Source organism: Porites lutea, chromosome 4 (assembly GCF_958299795.1).
Source record: "Porites lutea chromosome 4, jaPorLute2.1, whole genome shotgun sequence".
Taxonomy (NCBI): Eukaryota; Metazoa; Cnidaria; class Anthozoa; order Scleractinia; family Poritidae; genus Porites; species Porites lutea.
The window spans coordinates 39,350,366-39,374,512 of NC_133204.1; the positions used below are offsets into that span (position 1 = coordinate 39,350,366).

The 24,147-nt window shown below is 40.9% G+C and overlaps 3 protein-coding genes across 3 annotated transcripts in view; 1 reads left to right on the forward strand and 2 right to left on the reverse strand.

The window, feature by feature from the left end:
• The window catches only part of LOC140933545 (annexin A5-like), a 330,251-nt gene extending 308,858 nt beyond the window's left edge, over positions 1-21,393 (reverse strand). The window contains exon 1 of the mRNA XM_073383143.1: positions 21,383-21,393. The gene's annotated coding sequence lies outside the window, so the exon portion shown is untranslated. The remainder of the gene's footprint in view (positions 1-21,382) is intronic.
• LOC140933546 (methanethiol oxidase-like) lies at positions 1,647-24,084 on the forward strand. The gene is made up of 11 exons (XM_073383145.1): positions 1,647-1,758; positions 13,327-13,490; positions 14,057-14,127; positions 15,485-15,599; positions 17,116-17,236; positions 17,375-17,554; positions 20,270-20,448; positions 21,119-21,197; positions 22,054-22,175; positions 22,765-22,976; positions 23,704-24,084. Exons 1-11 carry the CDS (start codon positions 1,746-1,748, stop codon positions 23,888-23,890), a joined length of 1,443 nt encoding a protein of 480 aa, XP_073239246.1. The 5' UTR covers positions 1,647-1,745; the 3' UTR covers positions 23,891-24,084.
• LOC140933043 (uncharacterized) lies at positions 4,056-5,639 on the reverse strand. The gene has a single exon (XM_073382557.1). It carries the CDS (start codon positions 5,637-5,639, stop codon positions 4,056-4,058), a length of 1,584 nt encoding a protein of 527 aa, XP_073238658.1.
• Positions 24,085-24,147: the final 63 nt, after the last annotated feature.

Below are 24,147 nucleotides of genomic sequence, written 5' to 3' on the forward strand. Positions count from 1 at the left end.
AGCCTTTTATTTTGGGGAGCTTGTAACATGGGCGCCTAGTGAATCTGTCACCTCATTACCACTTATTTTTTTGGTTGATAATGATGCTGGAAATTCAACGGCAGCTTGGCTCTCGTTGGAATATTTCAAGAGGGTTTTGGTTACTAAAAATCCGGTTTCTCCAAATACTGGTCATAATTATAAATCAAATTTATTTTACAGGGCCTAGTCAAGTAAGAGTAATCTGGAAGATACCAGTCGGTAAAAAAAAAACAGGATTTAAGTAGGCTAATCATTTGTCCTTGGGGTTTTAAATAGTCCGGAAATCGGGTGCTCGGACAAAGGAGCCACCGGGAATGTGTCGACTAGCCTGAATTTCATCCGATTACTTCGAGTCGTTATTACTCCCTCAGTAACGTTTGAATCGACCGGCCGTTAATGCCGTCCAGTGACGTCACTACGCCTTGACCTTTGCTTTAATTCATGCAAAAAGTAAAACACGATTTTCAAGTGGCAAACCGAGAAATATCGTTTGGAAATGTCTGCATGATACATAACTGCTTTATTTTTCTCGATCGTAATTCATGTTTAACGTTCAAACTATCAACTGCATGCAGAACAACTCTGAACCGGTTGTACTAAATTCCGCTATAATCAAACTCGGTCGCAATCACGCAATGAAATAATCACACACACGGAACACTTAGTATAAAAACACAATGATTTGCTTTAATTGAAAAGAAGCTATTTGGTCCTTAACAAAGAAAAAAAACAAGGAGACAAGAAAGAAACAACAACACAACAATACCTTTATTCACCTTGTACTTAATTAATTACATACTCACGTGAAAGAGAAAAAAATATATATTTATTTGTACTTAATAAGGCCTGGAGCTGAAATAATCCTAAGATTTTCTAGCCGGTTCTCCAGAATTTAAAGTTTTAGAGAATTGAGATAGAATTTATTTCTAAAGAAGCAGTTTTAAAATACAATGTATTAAGAAAGAAAGTGTATATGCTTAAGTTATGTTAACTATGTTGTTCTGACAGCAAATAAGGTTTCAATTGTTTTTGGAATTGGTATGTGTTTAGTTCTAAGTCAACTAAACGTTTTAACTCCTGAAACCCGTTGTTCAGATTGTCTAACTTCCGTTCTAAGGGTTCTATTGCTTCTTTTAAAAGATTCTTAATCTCTTCTCGTGTAATACCCATTTTTGCGCCGTTTTGGACGGAAGGCCGTTCAAACCCGACCGACCGCCATCACGGCAAATGCATATGCAGAATCATTACACTTGACGGTAAAAATCAGAAAACTTCGCGTAAACAAAATCACCGGCCGCCGAAACCACAAAGCATAAATGAAAAACCTACCGACTCTCCGCAATGATTCTTCATTCGCAGTTCAATTAAGCATTTCAGTTTCGAAGACAAGGGCAATTTTGCTGTTTAGGATAAAGATTAAGCTTATCGAAATGTTTGAACTAAACGAAAGAATGCCAGGGATGCGATCCGCTGAATATCAAGCGACAATCCCGCAAAAATTTTTCATAATTATACATAATTATGCGAATGTTTAGACAATCAACCAATCAAAATCACTACCCGGTTTTCGGGTAGTGAATGACGTCACTGGACGGCATTAACAGACGTTGTTGACAGGAGAAAACGACTCGAAGCAATCGGATGAATTTCAGGCTATGTGTCGACTTCCCGTGAGCTAATATACGTAATAATTAATTCGCAACGGTCCGACATACTTCACTATAATGGCGAGCGGAGGTAAGTTTTATTGCTAGGTTTTTGTCTCTGTTGTATATCTGAAGTGCTAGAGAGCAATATTTAAGTCGAGGACCTAGGCAAACTACACGTCCAACAGTATGATATACGTGAGGTTCTTCACACACACGTAGGTAAACCGAGAAAAAGACCGTCGCCGTGATGGGTAGCGCGGCGCTGCGCCAGTTTTCCTTCTCAAAAGTTTTCCCGCTTTTAGTTTTGTCCACTGACTGCATGAAATGCAACGGTAATGCGACTCTTTCGAACGCCAACGGGTATAAAACTGTGGCTTTCATTTTATTAAAGGTCGTTATGCCCAGCCTTGCGTGACCCAGCGGTTGAGCTGAAAGTCTACAATGTGACTTAATAGCTGACTAATTTGAGGTTTTTACAGAATGTTTACTTTCTTTTAGCAGATTTTTGGGTATTTTTCGGCGCATTTTAATTACCAATCTAGTATTTTGCAACATCGTAAGGTATCGCGATCTCAGGTTAAGCTGCGTAGCTATGCGTCAGTGACCGTGAGTCAGCACGAAAGAGAGGGAGGTTTATGATGCGGAAATAAAGCAGGCATACTTTGAAAAAACTTTCTTGCAGCCGTGCTCTACCTCGCGCTGTGAAACGTAGGAAACCGGTAACAAACGACCTGCATGATACATGACTCAGTGTGATGATAGCTTGGACAGTATGTCAGTATTGCTAATCCAGCATTAATATGAACAATAGCACTGTGAAGACGTTACAGGCTATCTCGTTCAGTCGTCTGAATTTTAATCGTCGCGCTTGTAAAACCTCACAGAAGCGTTTGACCAAACAGAGGGCCTAAAAAAGCGGAGGTTAAACAGGCGTTAAAAAATACTTGTTATTAAAAAGGCGTGAATGTGCGAATATACCGTCACAACTGAAAAGAAAATGGTAGAGTCAATATAATTAACTGATCTACATTTTAAGAGCAGATGTCTGGAAATATCGAACAAACGGCGGCCACGGTCAAAAATTAAAATTCGCTCATATTTTGTCCATAGTAAGGTATTAGCAAGTAACTAAATGTGGTGTAGTTTGTTTTTGAAAAGACCGCTTCGATTAGGAGAAAATCGACAAAATCAATTTTCGAGGTCGGCGACTGGAAAACCACCAAATTTGAGGCAAAATGAGGCGTTTTCAAAACTTCGCTCGCACGCCAAAAGGAAGCAAGTGGGTAAAATATTCACCAGTCAATCAATTTGTTAAGGGTTTTACTGCTAGTTTGGTGGTGATTTCTTATCTTAGCGATAATCTGGAAAATAAACAATTTTAATTTAGTTTGGGTTCTTTTTCAACTGACCGTATTTTAAATTTAGGCTGAAAGTTGCGTTTTAAATTTTAGGCATATGCTACACCTTGGTTTTACCTGAAACTCAAGCTATAAGCTATTTAAACATTGTGCTGAAACATATGTAAGAACTGGCTTGGGTAATTAAATTTGAGCTTCAAACGAACCTTCTGAAGTTGAATAAATTTCGCCTGAAATATGAGACTTTTTCATGATCGTCGATCGGTTTGTTGTTGCTCGACAAGTCACAAAAGCTTGACGCCCTTCGACAGAATCTTTACTCGCAATTGCACTTGTTCAAAGCGTTGTATTGGAATATTTATTACCCCAATGTGTCTTTCTTTTCTGAGTAACTTTAAGCCACTTTTTATACCTCATTTGGTGTTATTCTCAACTGATCACTCTGTGCCGGATCGGCTGGCAACCCACGATCGCAACTCGGGAAAACAAGAGAATTATTTCAAAACCTCTGACTGAACTTAGCATATCTTTCTTTATCCTACCTTAATACTCCTTGCATTTGAAAAATCCTAGGCCTTAAAACAGCTGAAATCTTGATAGACCCCTCTTAATAACTGCCAGGCAGGTGTGCTCTTCATGCTTCACACCTTTTTGTGTTGCGTGACAGATCAAAATCATTCGCACCTGGAGGGGGTAGGGAAACCGATGCGCGAAGACGAAGCCAAAACTTGTAATATTTCTTAAAATAAGACGGTTTGTCAATCGTCAAAGATCTTGCTATTTTAAGTTCAGTGCTCTAGATTGCAAAGTCTTCGTTATCACAGTTCCATTAAAGACAAAAATAAACTGTCCACAACAAAAACACTTTGAGTGAATCGGGTTTTCACTGCTCACAACTGGGTCATTGCTCGCTGAATGTATGGCCACTATGCCAGGTCAAGTTCGTGCTTCTTTCTTCACATGCAAGCCTTCCGGGTTTCCCCCGCAAATGCTGTTACAATGCCTTTTTAACCAAAACCGATCTTAATTATTTCTGGCAAGTGCAGTTTTTTCCAAAGGCGATCAGCTTGTCAATGTAAGGGGCTTTTCTCTTTACTTTGATGTCCGTTGTTGGTATATCAAAGTGTTCACAGATATCCTTAAGCATTTGAATTGCAAAGATTGATAGCTTTGAATTTGCAATTAGTTCGCAGATGTCATACCTGTCATAGCATATTGGATGAGTAAGGGCAACCTCTTGAAGAACTTCACTTCTCAACTCGTCAAAGGCTTTCTCATTTTCAACGTTCTGGTTTTCTTCAAAGTCGCTTTCCGTCATTTCGTCATCTTCAAGTTTGCGCTTTGAGGACAGTCTTGAAAAGAAACTTGAAACTTGCTGACTCGTCAGAAATTCAGAACTGCTAAAAAGGCGGTTTCCATTACTGTCTCTAGCAGTCATCATTGACTTGGATACCGAGGCTGCATCTGCTTTCTTGCCGGTTGACTCGCCAATACGAAATTTACTGGATAAGTAGTCTCTCTGCTTCTCTGTGAATCGTGTCCGCTTTACGTGACTAGACTTAAGGGCCCAACCCATAGGTAAAAAAGGCTGATTCGAGAGGTTTAGCTGCCTTCTCACTTGCTCAATCTGTGGTACACTACCAGACTGACCTCGTAGCCTCTCTGCGTAACCAAGCGCTGCCCTGTCAAGGAGTGTTTCATGCTCCAAAGCACATTCGTGTTTTCCGAGGTCCAGATGGTGCTGTAAAGAAGAAAATCTTTGATAAACTTTCATACATCCTTCCTCGGGACAGGAAAGTGTATGAACAGCGGGTGAGGTCTCAGTCACAGTCTCTTCTTCGGTATCTGAGCATTGCTGGGAATTATCTGAGCAAGGTTGACGCCTGGATTTAACTTTGATAAAGTGTGCATTCGGCATTGTTGTGGCTGTATCCTCATCACATTTCACGAGATCTGGAATCTGCACCAACTGTGGAATACCGAGGTCCTCGAGACGTATGCACTGACCACGCCCTATTCCATACGCTCTCCAGACGGTCAGACTTCCGTTGTTGTATACAATATTGGAAATCAAACTCACTCCTGCAATCTTTACATTCAAGGACGGTGCTGGGTCTTTCGCTGAGATGCATAATGAAACGTCAACTCCATGAACACCTCCCGATGACTGGATAGCGTCTACCATTTCCTTGGCAGTCTCGATGTTAGACCCTTGATTAAGGTGGATTTTCATGTGTGACTTAATTGAAGCCGCCTTTCTATCACATGGGCCTTTACCACCCTGTGCGTCTGAAAAGTCCAAGCGTTTCACAGTCACTCCACTAGCACAGCCTGTAAAGCTGGCCCCCACTATCGTAGCCCCGCAGTGGTAACAGCAGAAGACAGTTTTCAGATGAGGCAGCTGTGACTTTAGCTTTCCAATAACATCTTTCATAATGGAAAGCACCACACAGCTGTCTTGGTTGCAGGTTTGGTAAACATGCACAAATGTCATCATCTCTAATTCGTGGTTTTCCGCTCGTCGAGTAGCTACAGTAATGTGCCAAGGCATACCCCGCTTTGCAAACCAATCACTTTGGCTTTCTCTAAACTTTCTTGGCAAGAACTTCATGGCCCAGTCCTGAACCAGGGGTACGGAATTTTCATCGAGAGCATCAATCACCTCTATTCGGGCTTCATCCTGATTCACACAGCGGAGTAGGTGAGCTTTCCAAGCCCAGATGTTTTGCTTAGCTTGCCCTTCAATGAAGTTCACCTCTTCTACCACGTCACTAGAGACGTTGCTATCAGACATCTTTTCGATTGCGTCATGTATTTCAGCAAGAACTGAAGAAACTAGGTAACAGCGATCACAGGTTTCTAGATGATCGTTTGGGCAAATTATCTGATAATCCTTGTCCCTAGGGTCGCTTAGTGCATAAGCTCTGCAATGATCTGGAATGTTGGATTGCTTAGAAACATGCACCTGTAAAGACATTAATAAACAAAATTACTTACCCTAGATCAAATGTTACGGTTAAGGTGACTCGCTGGTTTTGCACTGGACATCTTTCACTTGGCATAACAAGACACCCGCTGTGAAAGAGAGCTTACAGTAGCAATAAAATGAATTCGATCAAAGAGAAAAGAAATCCATTAAAGTTTTTTCCAAGGTTTTCATCCACCTTCCACGTTCTTACCATTTTGAAGCTCGCCCCAGTCCTCGCTTAAAGACGGAAGGAATTCAGGTGATGAGCCCTTTGCAGCTCTGCCTCAAAAACGAGCAAAGTGCCCCTTACCGGTCTTTCCAACGACATTTTTCGTTAGCCGTAGGTTGAACAAAGTAAAATTCTGTGCACTATCGCAAGCTTTATTGAAAAGAAGCCTGCTTACTTGTTGACTTTTGTTATGCGCACAGTTCATTTGCCTCAATATTCATATTCGTCAGCATGTTACAGTTAAAATGAGCACGGTAACTTCCACTTTTTAAGACGTATTCTTACCTTATTACAACAGTGATCTAAGTTTTATGGAAAATCCATGCATGTTATGTTCAGTTCTTTTTTTAATACTAGGGAATCACCTTAACCGGTTCTGCGCAATTGAAGTATTAGCATTAAGCAAAAATGCAACTCGACTTTTTTTAACCAAACGATCACCTCAACTAGTTCTGCGCACAGTCTTATTTCACTAGGCTATTTTTACATTTCTCCTAAATTGAAACTGCGTAGGAACGACAAATCGCATTAAGCTAAAGTGAAAGTCTGCACTCGCGAGCTTTTTTCAACTAGCACCAATTAAGCCCATAAAAACATTGCTGCTTGAATCATCACCAAAATCCTCTCCTGCTCGTTCCCCAGAGAATCTTGGGTAAGTGACTCAAAGACATTTTTGGTATCTTTGACTGGCACAATCGCTAGCTTCAGCTTGTTAATTGTGAAGTCTAGTGTTATTGCGATTTTTCTTATATACACAGACAAAAGTTATTTTGAAGTTTACCTTAAAGTCGCCCTTTAGATAACGCTTTGCGGACTTAAGTCGCTCCTTTTGATTCCTTGCCCAAGTCATTCCCATAAATGAATCGCCCAATCTATTTACTACGTCATGGAGATCGTCGAAGGCTTGACTGCCAGCACAACTTATATAATCTAGACCCTGTAGAGACTTTCTCACAGAGGCAGAACAGACATTGAGAATTCTCAAGAGTGTACTTCGGCTCAGTGTTGTAAAGCCACTTTCGCTTGAATAAGCCAAGTACTGCTTGACAATGGACTCTGGCACCATCATACGAATAACATTAGGCACTGTAATGACTTCCTTTGTTGACAGTTTTATTGATTTCTGCCCGAAGGGAAGATCCTGGATGACATGGGTGCTCGTTATAAAGTCCAAAAAATGATCAAGTTGAGTTTGGGATACCGCCATTCGTGTCTGGGATGACTGCAGTGATAGTGCTACACCTCCACCCTCGACCAGGATATGCTTCCTTGCTTCACTGAATTGATACCTCGTCAGATTGGGAATCCATTTCTTAAGTGTCTTGAATGAAACCTTGTCTACCATTATAGACAATATTTGTCTCCTGGTTTGCCAGTTACTCGCATTCCTGTAGCACTCAGCCAACGCCTCCATAAGCACTTCATCTACAGGCTCACGTTCGTTACCACTAGGGTTTTCATCGGAAGATTTGGATGCAACAAGTGATTTCCAAAGCTGTCCACTCTGATTTGGTGCTACTTCTTCTAGTACAGCATCAACTGCTTGATTTGCTTTGCGTAAGTGACGACGCCTCGTTCGTTCACTAGCCTCCTCCCATTGCGTCGTCAAAGGAAATCTCACCGGACTTATGTCTCGGGTTTCTAGAAAGGTGTTTAGCATTTCAAGTGGTTTACACTCCCGTTCGACATATTCGTTTGCCTCGTTCGGCGAGTAGATACTTGTTGCTGGGGTCTGTAGTTCAAGGTAGGGGAAGGACGATGGTGTGCTTTCTGCCACTTGACCTACTGTGTCACTTGTTTGATCCTGCGGACGAGTTGATGGATTGATTGATTAGACTGTTGACCCACGTTATAAAAAGACATGTTAGTCTTGTAGATTAAGTACAGATAATAATATGAATCAAGTGATCAATCAAAAAAAAAAGCAGAATGAATTAATTCAATCCTCTTTTCATATTAATGGAAGATACAATTCGCTCTGCATATCATATACTTTATATACGCACTTGGTATGTAAAAATTGGAGGTATCATAAAGTGATAAGTCTTTGAGAGTTAGAGTTGTTTTGACTATAATACAGATTAGCTTGTGTTGAAATTATAAAAGGAGCGGGGGAGGTAGGGGCACCTTGCGAACAGAGCCTCCTTTTGCCTTCTTGATCGAGAAGGAGACAAGGAAGGTCTACCTAAATCCCGTCAAACCTTTGAAGTCACCAAAGCCCAAACTTCTGAACTAGTCAATCTTGTTTTCTCTTGTAAAACTTTTTTTTTCGAGTGAGAGCACCTGTTTTTTGATAAACCGATCGTCATAACTGAGCCCGCTGTAGCAAGCGCACGGCTTTTAGGCCTGGATTCGAAACTAAATCCTGGCAACATTCCGCGCATGGTCAACAAAAGATCTTACTCGATTCTTGCAGAGTCTTTCTTGAGTACTCCAAAATCGAGCAAGCGAGAGAAAAGCTCTGCTGGCAGGATGAGGAAGAGGTTGAAAGTGCTGCTATTTGCTTGCGGAATTGACAATAGTTTCCACGTATTCTGTAAATGCAAAAAAGAACCTTGTTCCCATCATGGTCCATCTTTGAGAGGGATTGGGAACGAAGCTGCTCAACCCCTTTCCTAGGAAAAAGTGACTTGGAGACAGTTACCAGTTAGCCTGTGTGCCAAATGCATAAAGGGGTGGAAGGGAAGAGAGATACTTAACAATCCTCGCTTCCTTTTTTCCCTGACTTCAACACAACTTTCGACGTCTCTCACGTATCTACATTGTTCCGTCTGTGTGACATTAATTTGTAGGTCAAGAAAGATTATCCGTTGTACCAAAGACATCTCCGCCATTTGAAATGTTACTTCGCAATCGTCAAACGCAACTTCTGCAGTTTCTGTGTCAGGTTTCCAGTTCCCAGCCAACATTTTGCTGCAGTTAGGGCATACCCCTAAGAGATTACAAATATCAGTAAGCACACTATTTTAATTAGGATTGCACATTCAAGTAAAAAAAAAAAAAACGATCTCTTGAACATTATTTTTTTGACATTGCGCGAAGTTCAAAACCGAACAGGTGTATTAACGCCTTTTTTAAAAAAAATCAGCGAAAATGAATTCTGCAGATAAAATGAAATTAATTTGATTAATTTCAGCTATATTATTTTCCTTTGTAAAGAAGATTTTTAAGTAACTTTTTTTTGAAGAAGTACATTAGCGTTAGTTCCTTTATTTTTTAGAGTTACAAAAGGGATACAAACCTGACCCAACAGGAAGAAATATCCCACTCTGTTGCAGCACTGTTTGTGAACCTGCTTTGCTTAGACCTCTATCCGCTTTTGGCTTTTTTCTCACGTCCTTACTATGACCTGATAATATTGATGGTATTCTGCATTTGTCCGGAACACGGCGTGTCCATCCAATACCCAGCGATGCCCGATGAGCTGGACATATGTTCATTTGGTCAATATTTCGTGGAGAGGAAAAGATGGATGCCCTCGCCAGAATAAGATCAATTTCATCAACTATGCCATGAAACGCAAACATTTCTTTATGCCCGTTAACATCTCGCTGACAACTAAGTAGAGGAATGCATCCCGTTGCTTTGTTTCTGTCTCCCCTATCATGACCACAGTGGCCTCCCACAATCGATACGAACGAACAACCACTTTCCATGATAGTTTTTCGACGGATTGCAACTAACTGGTTTTAAATTCTCTTAACTTTTATATTTAAACAGGTGTCAAAAACTGATGGCGTCGTAAAATTAAATTAAGTACAGTAAACAGCTAGCGGATGACTTTTCGAAACATTTCAGTTGTAATGAAAAAAAATATATATTACAAACATTTAATAACTTTATATACAATTTTGTATCTTTTGTTCCTTAACAGTCTATTAATCCTATCACCTAGATTGAATTATTTTTCGATGTGACGCAACGTTATAACCACTGGATCCCTGTTTATCTCCTCGTTAATTAGTTTGGGAAGCCTGTGTTTATCCTTCAGGTGCCGCTGTCACACAACTCCTCTGATCACGTTTTAAGACCAAAGGTATATCGGCAGCCCGAAAGTTCGCTATCAAAATTGCAGTTTTTGTGAGACCTAAAATATTTCAATGGCAATGGATGTGAAATTTCGATCGACTGAAAAGAAAGCCGGACTGCAATACTGTGAATATAATAGTTCTGTCTGGGGTTACTTTCAAGCAACACGATTCTCGACTTGGGGACTGACAATCAGCAGAAAACAAGATGCCAGTTAACCAGAACGGGAAAAGCATCGAGGTAAAAAAATGTTCAGTACAGATTTCTTAAATACAAGTGGAATTGTGAGTTAACTTTCTAGTGGAGGCGTAAAGCTTTCGTGACTTGTCGAACAATAACAAAGCGACGATCCCGCGATCATTGCAAAGTCTCATATTTCAGGCGAAATTTATTCAACTTCAGAAGGTTCGTTTGAAGCTCAAATTAAATTACCCAAGCCAGTTCTTACATATGTTTTAGCACAATGTTTAAATAGCTTATAGCTTGAGTTTCAGGTAAAACCAAGGTGTAGCACATGCCTATAATTTAAAACGCAAGTTACAGCCTAAATCTAAACTTCGATCAGTTGAAAAAGTATCCAAACTAAAATAAAATTGTTTATCTTCCAGATTATCGCTAAGATAAGAAATCACCACCAAACTAGCAGTAAAACCCTTTACAAGGTGATTTATTGGTGAATATTTTACCCCGCTTGCTTCCTTTTGGCTGGCGAGCGAAGTTTTGACAACGCCTCATTTTGCCTCAATTTTTTATTGTTTTCAAGTCACCGACCTCGAAAATTGATTTTGTCGATTTTCTCCCAATCGAAGCGGTCTTTTCAAAAACAAACTACACCACGTTTAGTTACTTGCTAATACCTTACTATGGACAAGATATGAGCGAAAACGATTTTTTGACTGTGGCCGCGAAATTTCGATTTTGCTCGATTTTTACAGACAGTTGCTCTTAATACACAGAACTGACTTTATAAGTAAATAAAAAAAAATCCTCGCCCCCTCACCCCCTCCCCAATTCATTCATCTCCCGTCTATCTATCTATCTATCTATATTTCGGGCACACCCGCCCTGATTTTGTAAGTGTGTCCCATTCCCGTCTGTTGGCCATGACAGATACAACAATGCAACAACGAGCTTTATTTGCATGACCATACAAGAACATACAGTATTGCAAACTTTAGGAAAGATCCTGCCTCGAAAGACCGCTGTCACTCTCTATTTGGTCAATAAATGTTGTTGCTGGGCGCCCCCTTGAGCGTCTGCCGTGTTTTGGATCCCAAAGTGTCAGTTGGGAAACAGTCTTCATTCTACTTAATTTATACAATTCTGATTTTATTTATTGTGAGTCAACACTTATTAACATTTTGTGTTCACTGTTCAAATTATTACAAAGGAAAGCTTAGTGGGCCAAATTGCGATTAGGCCAAACTTTATCAAGCGGCTTAATTCAGGGCTACCCCAATCAGTCTATACTTTATGACGAAAATTAATAGTATTTATAGAATTCTTACATCAATCCCGTTACGTTATCCCGACCCAAATTTTCGCTTAATCCCCCGTAATGCCGAGGGTTATTTTCAGCATTCCACATCCCGTACAAACTTCAATCCCGAGTCTCGCTCCTATTTTGGCTAAAAAACCCTGAATCTCGTCCTTCAAATAAGGAAAATCCCGCATCCCTAAAATTATATTGCGGACCCCCTATAGTCGGACAAGAGAGGATGATCTGACTGCGTCATGCCTTTTTTGGACAGTTAACTTAAAATATGTTTGCTTATGAGTGTCACATACTTGAGCGTTGATTGAGCGACACGGTCAGTATTTTCAATTGTACCCTATTCGACTGGTTTTGGTCGTTCTCTGAGTTTCGAAAGGCTTGTACCTAGCAAAGAAAATTAAAAAGTCGTAGCAGAATATTAAAAAGTCATTGGGTACTCTTCAGCGATGTACAGGGCAGAAATGCGAGTCTAAGGTACGGGAAGAAAAGGAGGCGGAGAAGGTAAGAGAAATATAGCCTTTCCGCCCTTTCTCCGCTTTTCACTTCAGTTCGGCTTCTGTTTGATTTTCACCGGCCTGAGAGGGTTAATTCAAAGGTATCGAGAGATCCAGAGTCACTCTTAAGTGAAACCTCGGATTAATTCGTTAATTGGGGCTTAGTAAGTTAAACTCGAATTCCTTGTTTGTCTCAACAAATGAAAGAAAGAGAGTTGAAAATGATAGTCTTCATAAAATGTGCACGCGGACGTTTTTTCACGAAAAACACGCGAAGTCCAATTGAAATTTGAAAGTTTAAGCCCTGCAAAACTCTGTTCCAGCAAGGAAAAGAACCGACATTGTCGCCGGGAAAAAATGGATAGATTTAGCTAACTTTTCTAACTAAGACAAACTGTGCAGTTTCAGCTCCGGACGTATTTTGGCCAGCCTGTTCCTGGTCTGCGGGTTCAACAGTGCTAAGACAAAAACAGAGCAGAATCGGAAAACGGGTCGATAAAATAAAGCAAGTGATCGGTCTTACTCAACGCTGTTGCGTCAGTTGAGGCGTTGAAAATTTAACGGTGTAAAATAGAGAACAGTGTACGAGTTTGTGCTGTTGTGTATTGAACTTTGCATTCCACTCGGGGACTTGGGATTACCTTGGTCCCAGAGGTTTTCCTTGAAGTTTTTTCTCCGCGAGAGAGAACATGCCAAGAGGCGGCGAAAACACGTGATTTAGTATTCAGTAACTGACATCCATTTAGCCTTAATTTATATCGTAATTTTCCGCTTATGCGAACCCCCACTTGTAAACCCGCCAGTTATAAACAAAAAAATACATCCTGTTATAAGTACTTCCGGATGTAAGCCACCCTCTAGCTTTTATTGAAATAAATTCGATTTTTTTCGACATTTTGAAGCTTAAAAAAACAAAGTAACTTCAAAAAGTATTTTGGTCAGCGCTGCTATGTAGCTTTGTTTGAAACGCTTTTTAGTCCGGTGATAAGGACCCTCCCCACCCCCACCCCCTCGGGGGGATAAGTCCTCCTAAACCCCCTAACGAAGTTTACGGTATGTTTGAATCATGATTATTATTTTCAGACAGCTGCTCTTGTGGTCCAGGGTATGCGTCACCCCTGGATGCCATGAAGGGCCCCAGGGAACAGATAGTTTATCTTCCCTGCATCCGTACAAGCCCTGGTGTTGATAAACCGGACTATCTTGCTACCGTTGATGTGGACCCTCGATCTCCAAGCTACTCGAAGGTAGGCCGGGAAAGCCTGCACTTATTTATTTAATAAGTACCTTTGTCCTTCATTTATACTCCCAGAAAGACTTGATAATAGTAACACAGGCGAAATCTTAGTTGTAGGAGTTGACTGCAAAGAATCTTTGCCATATCACACGGCTTCGTCCTGGCCCCAGTTATTTAAAAGCTGGGTAGCGCCATCCATCGGATAAACGCTATCCAGAGGATAAGTATTAACCCTTTCACTGCCAGAGTGCTTGATGGAGTTTTGTAATGTGACTCTAACTTTTGAGTCTGCGGACAAAATCCTATGATGTGACCATTCAAATGAAAGCTCTCTGCCTGTACTTACACATGGTGCTATTTATTTTTCAAAATTTCACAAAATAAAATTTGGAAATTTAGTCGAAATTTACTTTTGGCTAAATTTGGCGGTGAAAGGGTTAAAGGAGACCAACTGCACTATCTGTTGGATAGAAATTTATCCGGTGGATAGCGTTAATCAACTTTTGAACAAATGGAGCCAGAAGAGTAGATTAAAGTATAAAAGGAATGTTTTTACCCTGCTCTTAACGCTTGTAGGTCATTCATCGTTTAGAAGTTCCTTTCAAAGGAGATGAGTTGCACCATAGTGGTTGGAACGCCTGCAGTAGGTATGTTCCACTGTAACTTGACTCTTTGATCTGCGGCCCTTCCACGTTTCTTTTCTGATTTCCCTGCAGTGAATGCCGTTTTGAGGCTATGGCAGTTAATGTGAAGCGCAATGGTCAGGAAGCCCTTTAGACGTCTTTGTTATGTGCACTGCACCTCCTTGTTTTCATCTTTCATACATGTATAATCAGTCTCAGTCTCCTGTAAATATGGACTATTTGAGCGAGATGTCAGTAAATCCTAATTCTTCCAATAATTGTGTTCCTTAAGAGCTTCTATTTTGGTATTTAACTTTAGGTGTTACCCATAAACCCTAGTGGAGTGAGGTTCGTTTGAGAGGAGGCGGGGAGGGGAAATTCGGGTGCTCGTGACTAGTCTCCAATGGGCAAAATTAGCTTACTATATGTCAGTAACAGTCGAACTTCGATTCTGAGCTTAGGACAACCTAGCCTCCCACGCAGGGGTTTTTACAAAGGGACGAAATAAGAGCTCCCCTAAGAACGCCTACGTGGGAGGCTAAGGACAACCTTTTGTCAAGCAATTCCATGCTGCGGGATTGTCGTGGAAACAGAAATTATGTCCGTACGTTCGCCATGTTTACTTACATTTCAGTTCCGCTACTCTTGTGAAGCCGTAATCAGGCTGCGATTTCCCACGAATAAGTAACTGGAAAATCAGCCAATCACAAGCATTTTGATGTATATCGGGTAAAGGTACGGTTAAACGGGCAACAAAATCGTGCAACTTGTTTTGCGTCATTACTGCAAAACGAGTTGAATAGCGATGTTGCGCGTTTTACCACCCACGAACCAAACCTGTCCTGCAACAAATCTGGTCGTTGCAGGTTGCGAAAAGTTTTTGCAGAAAGTAGAGAGTAGTTCTACTTTTTGCAACAAAATCTGAACATGTTGCCTATTTTACCTGCCCAAGGCAAACTTGTTTTGCAACAAGTGACGTAACTGCCTTGAATGGCCTTACTCCCGCGTAATTTTATCCAATCAGAGGTCCGTATTCACGCAACTTGCAACAGCCTGATTTGTTGCAAGGCAGGTTTATACGTAGTGGTTAAAACGCGAAAATTTCCTTTTTAACTAGTATTGTGCAATATTGTAAAACAACTTGCACGTTTTTGCTTCCCGTTTTACCTTAGCTTTAAGACGCAAGTGAGAGAACAAGAAATGTGTTGCAAAAAGCAAGACTCTTTCTACTTGAAGCAAACAATTTGTTGCAGGAACTTACGAACTTGTGAAAATATGGTCAACAATGCGTTTCCATTTTCACTCCTACACAAACAAATAACTCTTCAACTTTTTATTCTGTTCTCTCGGTTTTTTTTTGTCATTTTGTGCCATTTTCCAGTTGTTTTGGTGACTCGTCCAAGAACAGGAATCGCCTTATCATGCCTTCCTTGATATCTAGTCGCATTTACATCTTTGATGTAGAAACTGATCCCAGGGCCCCACGGATACACAAGGTGAGGATAAAGGTTTTATTTTCTTTCGTTTAGCTCTCAAACAAATTGATAATACAGTCGAACCTTCTGTAAGTGACCAGCCCAAAGGCGAAGATTTGTTGGTTACCTACGAGAATGGAACCACAGGGGGGCAGATGTACGAACTCATGGAAAGAAAATTTACACTATGCAATAGGCCACTTCCGAGTTCCAAAACCCCTCCCTTCCAAAATGAGGCTAGGTGCACAACCTTTCTTGTGAAAATGAGTTTTATTTGCATGAGAATGAAAAATGATTTTCACATCAAAGGCTGAGCACCTACACTCGTTTTGAAACAGCTGCAGAGGCCCGGAGGAACTCGGAAATGGCCTATTTCCGAGTAACGATATATGTAGTTCCATGTTATCACCATGTTCCATGTTAATTCGCATGTCATAGAATCTTAGTAGCAGAGTACATGCAGCGAACATCGATCATGCGTCAGGTGGTCGCTTACAAGGATTAAAAATAATGGAGAGTAATAAAACCATCATCTTAAAAAGAGGTCGCAGTTGCTTAGAAAGGAGGTCGTTTACAAGAGGTTCCAACTAAACTGAAGTGACTGAGAAACTTTTGGGGATGTTTTACGAAGGTGGTCGCGCGCTTACGACAGTTGGTCGTTCACGGAGGTTCGACGGTGAATGACGTAGACTCCGATTGATTTTGAAAAAATATACATATAAGTTGGATCTTGCTATCGGATTCCTGCGACTGAAAAAACAGCTAAAACAACTAATAAAACGAACTGCGATTGGCCACTACAGAAAATACCATAACATACAATAATGCTCTTTGCTTGTCACCCCAAAATTTTGCATAAACACTGTTTTCAGTTTATCTTGGGGCCATTTTAAGGGCCTGTTTACATGGAGTGAGGGACCCCGGTCTAGTGAGGTAGGTTTCTTTTGTTTTGTGTCCCCCAGAGCGTGAAAACAAAAGAAACCAACCCCACTAGACCGGGATCCCCCACTCCATGTAAACAGACCCTAACTCTTAAGAGAGACTGAAGACAATGTTTATGCATAATTTTGGGGTGACAAACAAAGAGCATTATAGTATGTTATGGTATTTTCTGAAGTGGTCAAAAACCTGTAATGAACATTTATTTGAATAATCACAATAACTCAGGTCAGCCTCGGAGAAGGATTCTCCGAGCGGGCCCCTCAGCAGTGCCAGCCTACGTAGCTGGTGGTTTTGGGTTTTTTTTCGTCTCTGGTTCGTAAAGTAAGAGATACAGCCGCGCACGGGGTACGCCTTCTCCCCTCACCCCTTCTCCGTCAATTTCTTGTTTGACCTCGGTTCAGCTTTCGCGCGGGTGTATCTCTTTTACGAATCAAAAACGTAAAAGAAAACAAACAAAAAAACCCAGATTAGGTTTTAAGGGATGTTTGTTATGTTTGAGTGAATAGTTCGTTGTCAGTCCGAGGCAAAAGCACATATTTGAGGAGTATCTGATTATATGTTTATAATCAAGGCTTAATCTGTGGTTCTGTGGTAGATTATTCCACCGGAAGAGGTCGCAGATAAGACCGGACTTGGCTATCCTCACACAACACACTGCTTGGCAAATGGGGAAGTTATGATCAGCTCGATTGGCAAACCTAACGGAGATGCAGAAGGTAATTCGTACGTCGTGTACTGTAGTGAATACCTCAGAAAAAGGGACTCGTTTAGGACTGACTGAGCTACAAGCTACCGGCGTATTTAATGAAATCAATCTGTGAACGTTTGTCATTTTCCAACCGTTTTCTTTGAAGGAGGATTTGTTATACTGGATGGCAAGACATTTGATGTTAAAGGCCGTTGGGAGAATGGCTCCTCCGCCCCGATGGGCTATGACTTCTGGTATCAGCCTCGCTTCAATGTAATGATAAGCACGGAATGGGGCGCGCCTAGAGCTCTTACTAAAGGATTTAAGGTGGAAGATGTTAAGGCAGGTAAGCGATGGTATTATCACATAATTCAAAGTTGGAGGTTTAACTTATCTCTTAAACGGTGTAAGTTATACTTGAAATTTTTACATTGCAGATAACTGACAAACCTATCTATCAGACCCTATAAGAAACCAAGAACACTCAGAGGGCAAAAAATGCTCCTGGAGGGGGTCACCTGGGGATGTGTATAAAGAGCGAATAAGATAGAATCCTCAGCTGACTTCGATAGTCTGAGTAACTCTATCAGAACAATGATCAGAAGATATGGCTAAGTCGAAGATGTATTCGCCACAACTACAAAAGATTAATTAAAAGTTTCTGTTTTGTTTTTCAAAAACGTTCTTTATAAGTTCAATGAAACTACAGCTGTGAGACTCTCTATGGGTATTTACGACGAAATTGATGAGATGACGATCTTAAATATAAAAAAAGCGACGATAGCATTTCCATTCCGATCACGTTTGACAACGTTAGTTGTGCGATGGCGACTACGAAATCTGCCAAATAGTCTGCTGCACGTTCAGAATTTTTGCTTTTCTTTTTTTATTTTCTTATTGTTAAAGTTTACAAGTTATGCCATGGTGTATATGGATAATGCAGTTGAAATAATACCTTTTTGTTTTAGTTCGCTTGAAAATTGTCCCTTTGGTTTCGCAAGTGCCTCACTCTTATTGGACATTTTGGTTGGTGTTTGTCGAATTACACTATGGGACTACGAATTTTGACCCATTCTCCTGCACAACTTCTTAATAGCCAATCAAAGAAGCGATAGCGACGCCATAACAGTCCCATGGACCAATTCGGCCCAAAACACACCCAGTCATGAGTTCAAAATGAGAAATGACCGGAAATTTTTACAGTCAAACCAGGTCAAGCGTTCCCGTCGCTAACAAACTAATGAATTCATTAATGGAAAAATGATTTCGTTTGTTGATTCAGTAATCCATTCATAAAATGAATAATCCAACAGTCAAATTGGACCTCGATTCAATAATCAAATGTTGATTTGGTTTATGAAAAAAATCTACCTGTTCTTTATTCTTGTCTGTTGTGTTCAATCGTATTTGCTTCCTTTGTCTTGCCGTTTACGATTGCGTTTTTCATTACCTTTAATCAAAATAACAGCTAGAATAGACAGACCGCAAACGCAAAGAAACTGACAAAGGCCGGAGATCGAAATCCACCAATCACTGCACATACACTGACCTCAGTTTGACCGTTGTGTTTTCTAAGAGGTCAGGCCTAGGTCTGTTGCACTGATTACTGGGAGCAAACTGGCGTACATGTAACAGTTTGTTTGGGTTTGAACTTCAGAACTCGCCAGCACTCGACTCTCAGAAAAAAAAAGAGGAAAAAACAAAATTCTGAGGTCAACTTGTGGAAAGTGTAGTTTTTCAAAAAACAGTAATCGAATCAATATTCGATTATGGAATCGAGGCTAAATATGAATATTTGATTGTTCATTTTATGAATGGATTATTGAATCAACAAACGAAATCATTTTTCCGTGAATGAATTCATTAGTGAGCTTAAGATCCGACGACGGCGAGATTCTACGACGGCAGACTTGGTCGAGGGGGCTTGGGGTGAGGTCGCCGTCGCAATGGCGCGAAAAATACCATTAAGAAAGCTCGCGCGACGGCGGGTTGTTGTAGCGCCTTTTCCTGTTGAAGTTTAGAAATAAATACAAGAGTGATGACTACTTTTAGAAAGGTTCGTGAATTGTTACTGACAAGTTTCGATGATGGCGACATTTCAGAAGATGAATTTTTACTGTTGTATGATGTCAACAGATCTAAAAGACCGGATTTTCGCTACCAGAATTACGAACATTTTGACCTCGAGAGGCTTGACGAAAAGATGAGTGACATAATCCATTGGACCTCAATTTAATGCCAAAACAAATCTACGATATCATAATTGTTAATAAACACATCAATAACACAAGAAAAAACTTGTAAAACTTACTAAATTGCTTTCTTTGTCGAGTTGACCGAGTCCATGGCGATTAACGAGTCAAACTGTTTAGAGAGGGTAAACAAATTTAATTTAAATACCGTGTTCAAATCGTTTAAGTCGCTTAGAAATTCGACAAAAATGGTCTACTGAGAATAAACTGTTAACAGTGCTAAAGAATTTCGCTCAAAATGTGTTTAAATGGCATTATTTTGATCAAGTTTACTCACGTTTTACACGCGACGGCAAAATGGCCTTCTTCACGTCACAGACAAGGCCGCTACGGCGGGAAACTTCGCAACGACGGCAGCCGGAAGTCTTTCTAGCAGTAATTTCACTTCCGCTCGCCGTCACAGAGGTCTACCGTCGTCGGATCTTAAGCAGGCTATATATTAGTTCGTTAGCGACGGGAACGCTTGACCTGGTTTGACTGTAACACATCCTTGGAGACCCGTCGAAGCTGCCTTTTCGTGTTACGAGTTCACACAAACAGCAAACTTGGGAGCGTGTTCTTAATTATGATCCTCTTTTGAATCTTTTCCTTTTTCGATGAAACATGGACGACTAACCGGGCTAAAAATTTATCCTAGTTAGGAGCGTTCTAAGGGTAAATGTTCAGTCAAGGAGTACGATTTCGGCTCCCAGCCTGAAGCATTTTAAAACTAAAAGTGTCCGTTCATTTTGGTTCAGAGTAGGCTCCCGCTTGTACGCCGGTACTGGTCGGAGCCACAAGCATACATAACCTATTATGAATCTTTTTAGGACTGTATGGTTCTCGCCTGCACGTGTGGGACTGGACCAAACGCACTTTGAAGCAGACTATTGACTTGGGAGTCGGTACCATTCCCCTGGAGATCAGGTTCCTGCACAACCCTGACCAGCCGCAAGGATTCACTGGATGCGCTCTAAGCAGTACCATTGTCAGATTCTTCCAAAACGAGGTAAGGACGTATGCGATAACGGGCCGAAATGAAAAATGCGAACAAAACCCAACTTGAACCCTAGCCCTATTAGTAGCTTCATTTTCAATTCTATTCTTTGATCCCCTTTCTCCATTTCCCGTTCCCCTTGCTTGTTTCCGCTCCCCGCTCCCCGTTCTCCGTTTTAGTAATATCCAGCAAGGACTCGAATAGAAAGCAAACAATAAACACATGTGGACACAAACAGCGCAATCCTTCCACAGCTGTTCTGAGTTTCTCGAGGTATGTTTTGACAGAGATCCCGATTTTTTAAAGGTTTTTTTCGCAAATTTTATTTCTTGTTAACTTCCCCACGGCTTTGCTAGTCTTTTTCTTGATGTGAAGTATCTTCCAAGGAGTTCTTTAGAATAATAATAGTCGGTTTAATTAAAGAGCCCGTGTACATTATTCTTATTGTTAACGTTAGCATACTGTGGTAGAATCCACGTCGGTGACGAGGCCTTCTCTCCTTAATACTGTTACTGAACAATAGATTTTCTGTAGTTACAAAACAACCCATACATGTCATGTCATAGAACTACCCGATAAGAATTTACGTTATAATTTCCACCCACTCGCATCCAATGCATTATCCACTTTATGTATAATTCTGTTGTGATAAGTGTTTTATCAAACGGTTCTTGTATTTCAGATGGACTCTTGGAGTGCAGAAACAGTGGTCAGCGTTCCAGCCAAGAAGGTTGAAGGCTGGGCTCTACCGGAAATGCCTGGTAAGGAATACGAGAGTTAGTACATTGATTTATACCGAGTGATATCGCAAAGACGGGGCCTAGAGGGAGGGGGTGGGGGGCACTCAATAAAGCTTCGTACTGGGAGGCTCCACACAGAGGTCTAACCCCTTACCCTTTTAAATAAAAACTGCAGTAAATGCCCATTCTTTAACCCGTTAAACCCTAAGATCAAAACTGAATTCTCATTTGTTGCCCCTATTCATTTCCTACAGAACTAGTGGGGAGAAGATGATAAAATATCAAGCAAATTCATCTTGTGTGATCATGTCTGTAATTCTCATGACCACTCTTTTTTTACGAAGTATTGATATTACAAGGAGAAATTTGATGCTGATCACTCTTAGGGCTTAAAGGGTTAAAATATGAATAAATCACAAAACCAGAACGTTTTCTCGATTTTTCACAGCCATAAAATACATCTGTGAGCCCTTTTGGGCCTTTTTATCAACCGAAATGACAGATTTCTCTACCCTTTCATTAACGTTGGCAAGTGAAATCGCTACCTTTTTATAACCTGAAGTCTGAAAACGGTACTACTTTCGGGCGGAGCCTCCCCGTATGGGCCATTATAGCGGGAATACCCCCCAGGAGACAGAGGCGATAACTAAGTCACGTTCCTGAAGGAGCGCTCTCCACCAGCCGAGCGCGATGGAGCGTCTTCCCGTACTTGAATTACCTGTCTCCTTCCAGCAAACACAAACTTGTAATGACTAAGGTGGTTAGTGGACGTCGGCCTCGTTCTTTTTTTTATGCGTCGGGATAAATAACTTACTAATCTATCTAAATATAAACTTGACAGGACCCCACTGATATTAACTTGGTACTCCCTTATTAGGTCTGATAACAGATATCCTTATTTCACTGGATGATAAGTTCCTGTATTTCAGCAACTGGATTCATGGCGACCTCAGGCAGTATGATATCACTGATCCCAAGCACCCAAAACTTGTCGGACAGGTAAATTAAATGATGAGGTAAATGAGCAAACCCGGTCATGTGTGGGAAAAAAAAAACAACATTATGGCGCTCAAAATGCTGAAAACAGTGATGCAAACAAGACTTAAACACTAACTAGCCAATCGCATTATAATTAAGAACAAATAATTAGCCATCAGACAAATTGTTCTTTTATGTTTCTGGCTCTATAACTGTGTACTATTTATACATTTATTTTTGTATGGATAGAATTTGTTGATTTATGATTTGTAGAATAATGGACACGTGACATATCACGTGACCCACTGGCGTTGAGGTCTTTTTGTGTACCAAATTTCCTTTCAGTTCCACTTTCTTTGCTGGAGTTGTAGCCCATAAGGTACTAGACTGACCCAGGCCTTTTTGGTATGCAATGTGCCAAATACGATGGTCTTAAGTCGTGAGACTAATAATTATCATTATTCGTTTCCAAGAAACTACCCACCTACCCCTCCCCTAAGCCAACATTTTGCCCTAAATGAGAAGTAAATCTTAATGTTGGCTTAGGGGAGGGGTTGGTGGAAAGTCTCTTAGAAACGTATAATGATCCATATTTTCATATCATTTATAGCTGTTTATTGGTGGCAGCATTGTCAACGATGGTCCAGTTAAGGTGGTTGAAGACTCTGAACTGAGTGGACAGCCTGCACCAGCATACGTAAAGGGCAAGCGAGTAGAGGGTGGTCCACAGATGATTCAACTCAGTTTAGATGGAAAGCGTCTTTATGTTACTACTTCACTGTACAGCGTATGGGACAATCAGTTCTACCCTAATCTCTCTAAGTAAGTATTATTGGTTATCTCTATTGGCGTCTCAAGACGGATTACTTCAAAAACCTCCTGAACGCGAATGGGGGTCATGGCGGAACATTTAGCACCATCCGCCTCGCCTTCTCTAAAAGAGGTATTTAAACAATCAAAAGGTCCTTTGCAACTTGTCATCAACGTTGGACAAAACGCCCTACTAGAGAGCAAGAGATGCATTAACGCAAGAAAAACAAAGAGCTCATATCTTTTAAAGTGGTAGTAATTTTCTTTGTTTGTCTTTTCCCAGTGCGTCTCTTTCTCTCTAGCATGTGACAGACCAGGCCACGTGACTGATCATCCGCAAAGGACCTATTGACCGTTTAAATACCTCTTTTACCATCGTGGTAACAAGGACTGGAAATTATCATCCTTTTTAATGGCAACCATTGTCTCAATTTATTTCAATCATACTCCCCCCCAAGGTGTTTTTCGCAAGGTTAGTACCCTTTCGTTCTAGCCTGACCACAGACGTTTTTCTTTTTCTTTGACAATTTCGACAACGCGGGAGGGAAACGAAGCGAGGGAGAGCGAGCCAGGAACACCCTTTCTTTGCCCCCACCCTCGAGCGCTTGCGGTCAATAAATCCCCAGTGGCTTTATACGCGCGTTCGACGATCTCTAAGGAGAAAATAAAGGCTCTTTGAACAGGCTACTTTCGTTCTAGAGAAAAGCGTAAATAACTGAGCCTTGCTCTATTTCTCCAGGAAAGGCGCCATGTTGCTTCAAGTTGACGTTGACACAGTCAACGGTGGTCTGACCTTGAATCCAGAATTTTGTGTGGATTTCGGTGACGAACCTGGCGGTCCATGCCTCGCTCATGAAGTGCGATATCCGGGCGGAGACTGCTCCTCTGATATATGGTTATCTGACACCAAACCCCCAAAACTGTAACATTTCAAGGAGAGTACTAAGAAAAAAGACCGGACACAAGAAAGCGCAGAAGAGCTATACTGAAGAAACTAATACAAGCTGGAATTTCCAAGAATCATTAAAAATAAAACAGTTTTTCCTGTTTGTTAACTGGTATCTTAAGTTTTGACTAGGGAATAAAATGTGAGTCATACAGAAATAAAGGCTGAACTCTATTTTGCGTCTTCGTACTCAATGAACATAAGTTCACGAGATCAACGCGCCAAGCAAAACTCAAT

What these genes read in the sequence shown, in the direction of transcription:
- LOC140933043 (XM_073382557.1), bottom strand. Translation starts at nt 5,639, where the DNA reads ATGAAGTTCTTGCCAAGAAAGTTTAGAGAAAGCCAAAGTGATTGGTTT.
- LOC140933546 (XM_073383145.1), top strand. An exon ending in GGTTGGAACGCCTGCAGTAG is followed by an intron (nt 14,128 to 15,484) that starts GTATGTTCCACT and finishes GCCATTTTCCAG; the next exon opens with TTGTTTTGGTGACTCGTCCA. An exon ending in TTCTACCCTAATCTCTCTAA is followed by an intron (nt 22,977 to 23,703) that starts GTAAGTATTATT and finishes CTATTTCTCCAG; the next exon opens with GAAAGGCGCCATGTTGCTTC.